At 40.8% G+C, this 13,123-nt stretch overlaps 1 protein-coding gene across 3 annotated transcripts in view; it reads right to left on the bottom strand.

The window, feature by feature from the left end:
* Positions 1 to 3,749: 3,749 nt before the first annotated feature.
* The window catches only part of ADAMTS9 (ADAM metallopeptidase with thrombospondin type 1 motif 9), a 162,476-nt gene continuing 153,102 nt past the window's right edge, over positions 3,750 to 13,123 (bottom strand). For all 3 annotated transcript variants that reach the window (XM_065933342.1, XM_065933345.1, XM_065933344.1), the window contains 2 exons: positions 7,169 to 7,263; positions 3,750 to 5,244 (listed from right to left, as the gene is read on the bottom strand). In XM_065933342.1, coding sequence (XP_065789414.1) covers positions 7,174 to 7,263 — 90 coding nt within the window. In that variant the 3' untranslated portion in view covers positions 3,750 to 5,244; positions 7,169 to 7,173. The remainder of the gene's footprint in view (positions 5,245 to 7,168; positions 7,264 to 13,123) is intronic.

The raw sequence follows: 13,123 nt of genomic DNA, 5'->3' as shown, positions 1-13,123 counted from the left end.
TAAGACCAGAAACTATAAAACTCCTAGAGGAGAACATAGGCAAAACACTCTCCAACATAAATCACAGCAAGATCTTCTATGACCCACCTCCCAGAATATTGGAAATAAAAGCAAAAATAAACAAATGGGACCTAATGAAAATTAAAAGCTTTTGCACCACAAAGGAAACTATAAGTAAGGTGAAAAGACAGCCCTCAGATTGGGAGAAAATAATAACAAATGAGGAAACAGACAAAGGATTAATCTCAAAAATATACAAGCAACTCCTGCAGCTCAATTCCAGAAAAATAAACGACCCAATCAAAAAATGGGCCAAAGATCTAAACAGACATTTCTCCAAAGAAGACATACAGATGGCTAACAAACACTTGAAAAGATGCTCAACATCACTCATTATCAGAGAAATGCAAATCAAAACCACAATGAGGTACCATTACACGCCAGTCAGGATGGCTGCTATCCAAAAGTCTACAAGCAATAAATGCTGGACAGGGTGTGGAGAAAAGGGAACCCTCTTACACTGTTGGTGGGAATGCAAACTAGTAAAGCCACTATGGAAAACAGTGTGGAGATTTCTTAAAAAACTGGAAATAGAACTGCCATATGACCCAGCAATACCACTTCTGGGCATACACACTGAGGAATCCAGATCTGAAAGAGACACGTGCACCCCAATGTTCATCGCAGCACTGTTTATAATAGCCAGGACATGGAAGCAGCCTAGATGCCCATCAGCAGATGAATGGATAAGGAAGCTGTGGTACATATACACCATGGAATATTACTCAGCCGTTAAAAAGAATTCATTTGAATCAGTTCTAATGAGATGGATGAAACTGGAGCCCATTATACAGAGTGAAGTAAGCCAGAAAGATAAAGAACATTACAGTATACTAACACATATATATGGAATTTAGATAGATGGTAGCGATAACCCTATATGCAAAACAGAAAAAGAGACACAGAAGTATAGAACAGACTTTTGAACTCTGGGGGAGAACGTGAGGGTGGGATGTTTCGAAAGAACAGCATGTATATTATCTGTGGTGAAACAGACCACCAGCCCAGGTGGGATGCATGAGTCAAGTGCTCGGGCCTGGAGCACTGGGAGGACCCTGAGGAGTCGGGTGGAGAGGGAGGTGGGAGGGGGGATCGGGATGGGGAATACGTGTAACTATATGGCTGATTCATGTCAATGTATGACAAAACCCACTGAAATGTTGTGAAGTGATTGGCCTCCAACTAATAAAATAATATTTAAAAAAAAAAAAAAGCAAGTTGAAAAAAAAAAAAAAAAGAAAAGACAGCTGTCTACAAGCCAGGAAGACAGGCCTCACCAGAAATCGACCCTGATGGCACCCTGATGCTGGACTTCTGACCTTCAGAACTGCGAGAGAACACATTTCTGTGTAGAATACCCATTCTGTGATGACCCGTTATGGCGGCCCCAGTGGACAGGCACAGCCTCTTAGCTTGTATCCTAATTAATAAAGCTGACCCTTGAAAAACGTGGTGGTTAATCCAATAAAAACTTATAGTCAGTTCTCTGTATTCATAGTTCTTTCATAGCTGTAGATTCAACCAATAACAACCAATTCAACCATTATTTTCAATAATACTCTTGAAAAAAACCCCACATATGCGTGGACCTGGGCAGTTAATGTTTGTGTTGTTCAAGGGTCAGCTGGACACTGCTGCATCCCTAGTGCCTAGAACAATGACTGGAGATTAGTAGATGTGCTATGAACATTATTTGGGTAAATGATGAGTAGAACAGAAAGACAATATTTAATCTGTGCAGTGCTATAAAAATGTAAAGAATTAACAGATTCTATATAGATTATGTCCACCCATTCACCCATCCAACCATTGATCTTTCTATCATTCTGGCTGTACTCATTTGCAGGCAAATGAAACCTCATCTTTGAACCCTACCAGTGTCTTCTCCTCCACAGTACACCCTGAATCTACCCATGGTCAGCTCCTGTGCATTTTATCACCTTTATCGCTCTAAAATTTTCCACCATTTCAAGGGTCACCATTCTAACCCAGATCCTATTATCACTGGCTTACTTTGCAATAATTGCTTCCAAACTGTTCCCTCTTGTCTCTGTAGTTGATTCTGTTGCAGAGACTTCTATTAACAGCTACTTGTGTCAAATCCATTTTGCCTTCTAGGAACAGATTCCTCATTTCATTTAGTCTGGCAACACACCCTGCAAAATAACCCTAATTCTCTACTGCTTCTGCATCCTAGGTTCAAGCAGAGGGCTCAAATCTAGCTGAGAAGATACAAGTGGAATTTGTTGGGTGATGTTTCTGGAAAACCTCTTTCAGAAAACGGAAAGCTGGGACTAGGCTACTTTTCACCCTTCCCCTCACTCTTTTATTTTTGTTGCTTGGAATTTGGGAGTGATTGCTGGAGCTCTGGCAGCCACATGGAAATATGGAAGACTGAGGAGAGGAGATAAAGAAACGACGTCTCTGATGATTTTGTGGAGCTACAATACCAGCCTTGAATTGCCTATCTTCAGGCTTCTCCTACAAAATGGTGAAATATACTTTTCAATGTGTAAGCCACTGTAGTCAGAGCTCTGTAATTAGAAGCTGAACATAACTCCTAACTGATACAGAACCCATGCCTTCCACATTGTCAGCTTAGATATACTGAGGCACATTTGCAGTACTGCTACTTTGCTACCACTAGCGCAGGGCTAAAGCATCTTCATAAAACACAATCCCATGTGACAGGAGGCATGTCAACAGCCTCATTTTACAGATGAGGAAACTAGGGTCTAGGATCACATAATCAGTACACATCAGACAAAAGACTAGAACCCAGGTCTCAGATGAAGCTGTGGGGTGACAAGAAACTATGAAACTATGGGTAAGCTATGGGATCTGGAAATTTTATACATGCACACGTACATGTCCATGCAAACACACAAACACATGTAATCTTGAGTGGACATGTGTTGCTTTTGCCTATCTTCATACCATCTACCCTTTTCTGATAGCACAATCTTTCTTTTCCGGGATAGCTGGTCTTTCAACTGAAGTTGTTGATCACCTGCCTCTAGGAGGGCACATAATCCCAGCCATCTTGACAATGTAACTGGTCCAGAAGTGGCCATGCAACCCAATCAGAGCCAAAGGTCTTTCTGAGACTGTCACCTACTCACTGAATGTAAATGTGGGGCCCATCTGCATTTCAAAGGCTCTGTTCGCTTATCCAAAAAATGATGTTAAGTCTATTACCTGCTCCACTGGGTGGTTCTGAGAACAAACTAAAACAATCTAGTAAAGGCTCCCACATACAGGGATGTTCACTTACTATTAGCTGTTCTTTAGATTTCTTTGGAAAGCTCTCATTTTCCAGGACACCATCAATCTCTAGAATAGAAATATTGTTACATGATATTAACAATTAAGCCCCCAAATCTTACTTAAATCTTCTGTTCTGTTTGGTCATTTGCTTCCCCATTGCACAGACAAGAGGTTTCTTTGTCTGATTTTCAGAATAACCACTTCAACTAACTGATTTAAGTGATGAAAAGACAAACCTTGAGATAGTTCCCATTCTTTATCTGTCTCCAGAATGGCAAATGCAATCAACGGGATTAAGAAAGTCTGCATTTCTTCTCAATATGGTAATCTTAAAAACTAGAAAAAACAGAACAAAACTAGAGGCATGTTCATCCCATCTTGAATCAAGTGTCCAGAAATCACATAAAACACAAACGTTCGGATGTGGTCATGGTATTTATTCGCAGTATATTTCCACAATGTATTAATAAAGGAGAATAACACTTATTCATACATTGAACATAACTTCCTGGAGCACTCTGAAGTTTGTGTGGGTTTGGAGAACACTGACAGTTTCTCCTAATCTCTTTGGCTTTTGGAAGTGGCAAGGTTTCTCAAATCGAGAGTCTGACAGGGGTGACGACTCCTCTTCCATCAGGCTGGAAGAGCAGAAAGACCATAGCTTTGGCAGTTCCATTTTGGAAAGAAGTAACCAACAGGACTTCCACAGATAGATGAATCCAAAGATAAGACAGACTCAGGCATCTTGTACTCCACAGTTCCTTTTACTCCTGAATGCCGATTACTGCAGCAGCCATGGACACGGACAGGGTTTAGGGTTCATGGCTCAGAGGGGCTAAGTCACCAGCCAAAGTTTTCATGCAAAAGACAATCCTGATGACTAAGATTCCGGTTCTGGATTTCTTCAGATGTGCTGGGGAGGCTGAAGCTCACCCCCACCCCAGGCATCCTCTGTCGCAATTGTTGACATAGACACCATTTCAGAGTATCTTGGCAAAACGCTGAGCGGCTCTCATTGGCTCAATGTCACTGTAATGAAGCTGCTTGAAGGACCCTCTCTTTAACCAGAGAGACAAAGGCACCATTAACTGAAGCAAAGTACTGATAAGAATAACAACAAGAATAAAGTCCCATTCTCTTCTCAAGAAGCCAGGTCTAAAAACAAGGGTAAACAGTTGGTCTTATTTTATCCAAGTGACTGTCCATTTAAAGTTGTCCTTCGGCTTCTCCCTTCTATTAAAAGTGTTTACAGTTCTGAGTCTGATTATCACTTAGATACACACAATATTAGCACCAAGGCAGCAAATTTTTTTTTCCCAGAGATCACATGAAACTGAATAGATACTTAACATAATTAATAGTTGGTACAATCTGTGACATCACTAAATTACCAATTGACTAATGACACATTCCTAGAAATGCCAACAATATCCTCATACAACTCTTGTAGCACCTTGATGGTAGCTAACTGTTTCTTATAAAAAAATTACAGTTAAAAAAAGTAACATAAAACATTTACAGATAGAAAGTAAACAATAGTGTACCGTGATAATAAAGGATCACTTTTCTCATAGTACTACATATAATGTAGAGTACGTAAAATGCAGTGGTCTGACTGCAGGGGACGAAATAATGTGAAAGGCAGTCACAATAGAATCATTTTACGTACAAAAATATTACATCACAATAAATAATTTCAAACATAAATATTAAACTTTACATCATTAGGTTATTCCACATTTATATACACACACATACATATACATATGTATGTGTATATAAGTATATATATATGCATATGTACACACACACACAGGCACACAAATTCTCATACACACACACACACACACATTTTAAGGTGGAGGTATTTCATCACTATCCTTCATCCATCCCATAATGGCTTCCTCTTCTGAGCACCTGAAAGCAAATGAACCAACCAGGAAATGTAAATCTTCTGTCTCAAATGATATAAGTCAAGAATAGGTAAGTCAGAAATTTTTACATATAGAACTTAAAAATAATGCTTGCTACAATAAACTGGAAATTTCAAGAACATATAAAGAATAAAACAAAAAGCCACCAGCCTGTGATTTCCCCAGCCTGAGATAATGTTCTTCACATACTGGTGTATTTCCTTCTAGTCCTTTGGAAAAGACATGTGAATATTATGTGTATGTGCTCATTCAAATGTTACTACTCATAAAATACATATAAAATACACTTTATTAGATATAATATATATATAATACAAATCAAATGGAGATCCCCTGACTTCACCTTCCTTTATTCCATTTCCTCTTTTCTGATAACAAACTCTTTCCGGTCCTTTGGCAACCATCCATCTTCCAAATGAAGCTGCCAGTCACCTGACTCTAGGTGGGTACATGATCCCAGTCTCCTGGACATTATGACTGGTTCAGAAATGGCCATGTGACAAATCAGACCCAGAGTTCTTGTGCAAAACAGATGTCAGAAGTGAGCATTTACTAAGGGCTATGAGATGTAAAGATGATGTAAGCCTAGAACTGCCAGGGACCATGGTGTGGAGGAGATGATCTGCCCAAGAATAAAGTCATTCAAGAGGCAAACATTGCTGATGGATAGAGAAAGAAAGAGCCCTGATGACTGTGAGCCTCAAGATCCAACCATGCTTGGAGACAGACCACTGCTTAGACATCTCGGTTACTTAAGACAGTAAGTTTGTTTTCAGTTTCCTTCCCTAGCCACCGCCCCCCCCCCCCCCCCCCCCGGTGCTTCCTGCAGTGGAAATATTTCTACCTTAAGTTCATAATTTTTAATACAGATGATTAAACACTGAAACTGATACACAAGTGTCAGCTGTACACTCCTTTGCCAGAATCTTGAAGAGCCTAAAAAGGATAATGGGCTGCTGGAAGCTTGAGGGAAGATGTAGGAGGGTCGCGTGAGTTGGTCGAGCTCATCTCTTATACATGAAAGGCAATGAGATGAGAAAAGGAGTGATCAGTTCACTTCTCTGCCCAGCAGAGGGAGTGCATGCCAGCATAATGTAGTCATGACAGGAACTGTCAAACTTTTAACAGGGAAACTCTACTGCGCAATTGTTACAATGCAGATTTTGACTTTGAAGATTTGGAATGAGGCCAGAGATCCTGAATTTCTAATAAGCTCCCATGTGATACAGATCAGGCTGGTCCTTGGATCACATCGTGAGTTACAAGTGTGCAGAAGAGTACATTAACTGAGAGCATTGGCTGTGGGTAGGACCCTCCTGGGTCCTGCCAAGGAAATCTGTGGTGAACTTAAGCCAGCTGCTTAACTGTTGTGGATCTCAGCTTCCGTCCATAAAATGAGGATAACAGCCCTAGACTGTGGCTTTGCTGTGAGGATGCATGGAAATAATGCCTACCCAACATGGTGCCTGACACACAGTCAGGGGTCAACGACTGTTATTAATATTACTCTCGTAATACCCTCAGCAGTATTTCTCAAAGGCTGAGCTGTGAATCCTCTGCATTAGAATTTCCTGCATTAAAAATACAGATTTCTAGATCCACCTCCACTCAACGTAGTAGGACTTCTATAGACGGAACCCAGGGAGCAGCATTTTTAATAAGCACTGCAGAGGAAATGGTGCAGGATGTCTGGGGACCGCACGTCCAAGGTGGAGAGCAGATGGCTGCAGGCATGCGAGGACAGATGAGCAGGAGACACAAGGATAAAAGCACTGGCTCAACTTCCCCTGTCTGCGGGCAAGTGACCCACCTACACTTGCTAATCATTAGACTGCAGAAAGAATGAGATAAAGCCAGAGGGCAAGAGAGAGAGTGCGAGAAAGAGAGAGAGGGACAAAGACACTTACCTTAACTATAAAACTCGAATCTCCAGGCCAGTGCCAGAGGACGGAGCACATTTTCCACAGTAACCACCGCATTTCCCGACAACCCGGATACCATCCTGCAAAAAAAAGATGCATCATCTTAGTCCACTTGCTTGGCTACTATGGTTCCAGGGCTTGATCTGGCTTTTGGGGGGACTCATTCCTGTATGCACAGCAGATAGGACTTCTCAGAAGAAGTGGGGACCAACATCCTCACCACGGTCTAAAGCAGGAGCTGAGAAACGATGGCCTGTGTGTCCCGTGTTCGTACGGCCCGTATCTTCACAGAGTGCACTTCAGTCTTTTGGCCCCAACGCTTTCTCATCCTCTTTGAAATATCCTTACCTGCACTTCTCCCACATAGACCATTCATGGAGACTAATCTTTAGTCCCTTCACACTCAGCATGGTCTCCTCAAACACACAGCTCAAGAGTCTCAGTAGAAATCTATCTACTCATCAAGAACCAAAGGAAACCACTCAAAAGAATTGTTTTGCTTTTAACCTGATTATTGACATAGTTACCAGTGTCAAGAAGAGTGTTTATATTTTTAAATGGTTGGGAAGCAGCAAACAGAGAATACTATTTCTTGATAGGTAGAAAAGACATAAAATTCAAATTTCAGGGCCCATCAATAAAGTTTTATCAGAATACAGCCACATCCATAAACTTTTCTCACGCGGCTGCTTTCAAGTTACAACAGCAGGGTGAGTGGTTGGTGTCACAGCCTCACATTGTTACTCCGCACACAAGTCACAGTGATACACTGTAACCTGTTTTGAGTGTCATGCATACTGCAGTATTAGAACATTTTCTTTTTTTTATATATATAACCAGTATATGCCAAAATAAGAAAAGACAACAAAAGTAGACTTTATTGTCCTTTAAGGTACAGTAGGATGGATTATCCTATTGTCACATTTACATGGCAAAGCACTGCATTCATCATGCACTGATTACTGTGTATGTGCGTGCTCAGTCATGTCCAACTCTTTACAACCCCATGGACTGTAGCCCACCAGTCTCCTCTGTCCACAGGATTTTCCCAGCAAGAATACTGGAGTGGGTTGCCATGTCCTCCTCCAGGGGATCTTCCCAACCCAGGGATCAAACCTGTGCCTCCTGCGTCTCCTGCACTGCAGGTGGATTCTTTGCTACTGAGCCAACGGGGACGCACACAATGACACTGAAGTTGTGCTAAAAGAATACACTATACACCAATATCACCACACTTAGCATGTGCATGGTATTCCCAACTCCCAGGCAAGCAATGCTCAGGAATTTGGAAAACTTAGAATATCTCATCATAGTGTAATTCTTCACAAAAACAAGAAATCAAAGTGAGCAAGGATAAAAGATGAAAATATGTAAGCGTCCAAGTGGCTCATTTGTTAGCGACACAAAGAAAACAGTCTACTAGGAGGTGAGTTCATGAAATCTTGTTTAATTGTAACAGCAGAAGACATATGTCCAGAGAAAATCAATTTGTTGAACACTGTTATCCTTTTGGCAAGACCAGTTGCTCAAAAATTTAATGACATTTGGGAGCCACATCAATAAACAATTAAAAAATGAAGCAAATTGGAATGGTTTCCTGTGGTTTTTGATGAGAAGATAGATTTTACTGATACTCTTTCAGCTGTTTGAGGAGACTGTGCTAAGTTGTGAAGGAACCAAATAATCAGTCTCTATGAATGCTCTGTGTGGAAGAAGTATGGGTGACAGTATGTCCAAGAGATACAGAAAATACTAGTCAGAAAAACTGAAGAGGAATCTGCTAAGATGTGTTGACAACTAATAATGGTAAGACCCATGTGTGGAGAAGGAAAAGCTTTATCTGGACCGATTTACAAAGCTTGTGAAAATGTAAGATGTTTAAAGCCTGTGATTATTCACTGTGGAAAATACAAGAACCTCTCTAGAGTCATGGAACCCATGGTGTTAATAATGAACTTCTTTTTCTATCATAGACTTTATCTTCATCAGTTTTGGGAATTTGTGGGTCAGGACTAGAAGTTGAATGCTCTGACTTATCCTAACATACAGCAGTTGGATGACTTAGGAGTGGTCAAGTTTTATCATGAATTTTGAGCTCAGGGACAGGATAAATAATTTTCTGAACTAGAAGAACTGTTCTGAATCAATGTCATTGAACACTTAATGGCTTTGGACATTACCTTTTGCTGCTGACTTGATAATGTTTCTTAATGAACTGAAGCTAAAATTACAAGGCAAAAACTGCACTTACAGGCAAAAGTTATACTGTGGTAAAGTCATTTCAATAACAACTAACATTGTTTGAATCATAAATCATGTTAAGGTGCTTTGTACACTTCCCAATCTGTCAAATGTTAAAAATGAGAAGCTTTATTGCTATTCCACATACATTTACAGTGGATATACTTTGTGAGTGTGAACTACAATTTCAGCAGCATTTTTTGGACATGGATGTAAGTGCAAAGGAAATTTTCATATTTGAAAATTCATCTAATGAGGTAACTGAGGAGAGCTCCCATCTCACCTTCAGGTACAAGTGATTCATCTGTAATGTAATGATGTGCAGAAAGGCAAATACCAAGTAAAAAACCTAACGGAATCCCACCAACAGCTCCCAGGGCATGCATGTGCTCAATTAAAATGCTGTGGTTGTAGACGACAGTAGTGTTTGGCAATACCTATTTCTGCAAAAAGACATTCATAAAGATGAAGTGCAGAACATCTCATTTCAGATCAGCATTAACAAACATACACTTTGAAGCAATTTTGGTAACAGAGAACACTGATTAAGCAAAATGTTATCCTTTCTCAATATTTCATTCATTTCCTTGGTAGATTCTGGATAACAAAAATTTACACTCAATTACTATTCTGCTTTGGGTTTAATCACTAAATTTTTTGTGCAAATTTGTTTTCACTCTTGTCATAGAAATACGTATGTAATATCCATGATTTTCATCCCCTGGATGGCAAAACCTAAAGTATTCACTATCTGGTCCTTTATGGAAAAGCTTTGCTGAACCCTGGTCTCTAGCCTTGTACAGTCCTACCTGTCTGCATCTGTCTTGCTCTGTTCCTCCCCTCTGCATTTCCTAGGGGTGTTCCTCTAACATGCCTCTTAACACAGGCCCTCCACACATGCGGCTCCTCTAGCTGGAACTCTCTGCCCTCTCCTTCTCTGTGTGAACTGGACTCTGTGCATTTATAAGCCGCTGTCCGGTAAATTCTTCAGAACTCAGCCCAGAGGCCACTTCCTCTGAGAAATCGTGCTGACCGAGTTACCAGCTGCAAAGCACCCTACAAAATGGTGCAGTTCTCTCTTTATGTCTGTCTTCCCCCCTGGAATGTAAGCCCCATGATGCCAAGGCCAGTGCCTTGTTAGAATACTAGGGTCCCCAGAACCTAGCAGTGGTCTAAACACACATTTGTTGAATGAATCGAAGAAGGCTGAACAAGTACGCTCTTCTCTGTGAGCTGCAATTCAGATGGCCCTGCTAATCAGCCCCCTTAATCCTTCCCCCATGCTATGAAAAACCCCTTGTTTAACTGTGGCATCATATCCCAGTCTGTAAATTACCACGTCACATGCGCCACCCTCTACCCCTGACTCCTGCACAAGGTTTGGCATCTGTTTTTCTCCACTGGGACTAACACTGGTGTGAATCATACTTGTGTGCACATTTCAGGATCTCTTTGGGCCATATTTGATTCATATGGCCCAACTACCGAAGTCTTTTGAAAACAATGGATAATCTCATTAGAAAAAGAAAAATAGTTGCTAATTTTGAAGGAAAAAAATCATGTTTAAGTTTCACTCTCTTAACAATTTGTATGCTTTTAATTATGAGTGAGATTAACTTGAAGGGCTTCCCTGATGGCTCAGTGGTAAAGAATGGGCCTGCAACGCAGGAGATGTGGGTTGGATCCCTTAGTCAGGAAGATCCTCCGGGGAAGTGGCAACCCACTCTAGTATTCTTTCTTGAAAAATACCACGGCCAGAGGAACCTGGTGGGCTACAATCCAAGGAGCCACAAAGAGTCAAACATGACTGAGCGACTAAGCATGCATGCACAAGAATAAGTTGGAAGACTGAGTTCTATCACCCCACTGGGTCTTGGTTTTAGAGGCCCATGTTAGCTCTGGCGCTGGTCTGACATCATCAACTAGTTCTGATGCCAGATCAACTGGCTTTCTAGCCAGGAACTTTGCCCCTAGGCTGAAGTATATAGGTCTGGTGGCCTTAAGGATGCTGACATAGTAGAAATGCCTTCTGTCTCATTAAAGCTTTTTTTTCCACCCAAACTCTTCCTTCCCCAGCAGCAGAGATCAGATTGCTTCAGACTTGCATCATATCTTTAAATAACCTCTTTAAACCTCAGTTTTCTTGTGTATCTGTAAAATGGGGATAATACAAGTCTCTCCTTATAGGTTTGCTGCAAATGAAAGAAAGCATATAAAGTACCCAGAATAGCACTTGGCCTAACGTATGTGCTCAATTATTAGTGATCATTGTCATAATGGTGCTTTTTAATGTGTGAGTTTCCATCATAGCCTGTTCTCATGGAGATAAGGAATAGTCTGGGTAATTATAAAATCGCTGATACTCGCTCTGCAATGTTCATGCTATTTCATTAACTAGGACTCTATTAACGTCATTTAGGTAAAGGTTGAACTAACACTTATTTCTAGTACAGAATAAAAAATATATGTACTGAGAAAATAAATACCATAAACATGATTGTCATGGAAACAGTGCCTATTTCAGAGAAAAAGGTATGTTTTCCAGCACTTTAGAAGTACCCACTCTCATACAATGAAACATTAACTGTAAATCATTTTTATTTCTCCATTAAAGCAGGTCCACTAAAAATCTCTTTTCAACAAATATTTTGTCAGCAGAGTTTGAGCTATTACATATAATTAAAATAAGCGACTCTGTGTTCCATTAAGAACAGTTTATAGTTCATACTTTTCACTCTTTTCTCTGCTTTCTGCAGTCAATATGACCAAGAGAGGTTGATTTGTATAATTTAGGGAAGCCAGCACATCTTTGATTGAAGTATGCTTATTTACATTTCTTTGGAGCTGCTGGGAGTGAAAGTGCCCATTAAAAAAAAACAACAGTATTTGTTTTTTTTCCAAATAAAGTCCTAATCACACATACACAAATGTACACACACACACACACACACACACACACACACACACAATGTATAAATATCTAACTTCTATGGGATCATACAGAATAAAATGTACACATATATAAAAGGTAGTTTCACTCCACTTGTCTGTAGTAAATGTATGATTTTTATACTTGGTGGATAACTGAATTTTCACAAATGAATTCTGGGTTAGGACGTAGCTTATAGTAGATAAGAGAACTGATTCTTTGCTTGCTACACACACACACACACACACACACATATTTATCTCATGCTACTTAAACTCCATTGGTTGTAAATGAACTAAAAGATAAAAAAACAAAAGCAGGAAATGAATCCATCTCTCAGACAGTAATACAACTTTAATTTTTAATTTCAAAGTAATTCTTGGATTTAGAGCCCTTCCCTCAGTAAAGCAGTGACGGTTGGGCCTCAGGGTTCAGGCTCCCAGCGCCTCTCAGCCCCGGTCCCATCCCCTAGAGCAGCACACACACAGCACACAGGCCCAAGGACGCCCCTCCCGCCCTGCTTATGGGGGCCTGCTTCATTGCGCCTGGCTCTGAGGGCCATTCTGGAACCTCCTCCAGGACGGAAGGCGAGACAGTAGCTCTGAGAATGGGCACCTTTCGGGGTGGGGGGAGTGGTGGCAGGGGGCCTCTCCCAGATGGGGGAGCTGAGGATCCTCTCACATCCTGAGTGCACTCATGAGTTGGGCAAGCACAGAATATCACTGGCAGAGGAGCTTAGAATGCCAACCTTCTCTCTCCAATCTTGCAGG

This window comes from Muntiacus reevesi, chromosome 4, assembly GCF_963930625.1.
Source record: "Muntiacus reevesi chromosome 4, mMunRee1.1, whole genome shotgun sequence".
In the NCBI taxonomy this organism is placed as follows: Eukaryota; Metazoa; Chordata; class Mammalia; order Artiodactyla; family Cervidae; genus Muntiacus; species Muntiacus reevesi.
Note: the sequence above shows the minus strand (reverse complement) of the source record. Positions and strands in the feature narration are given on the sequence as shown.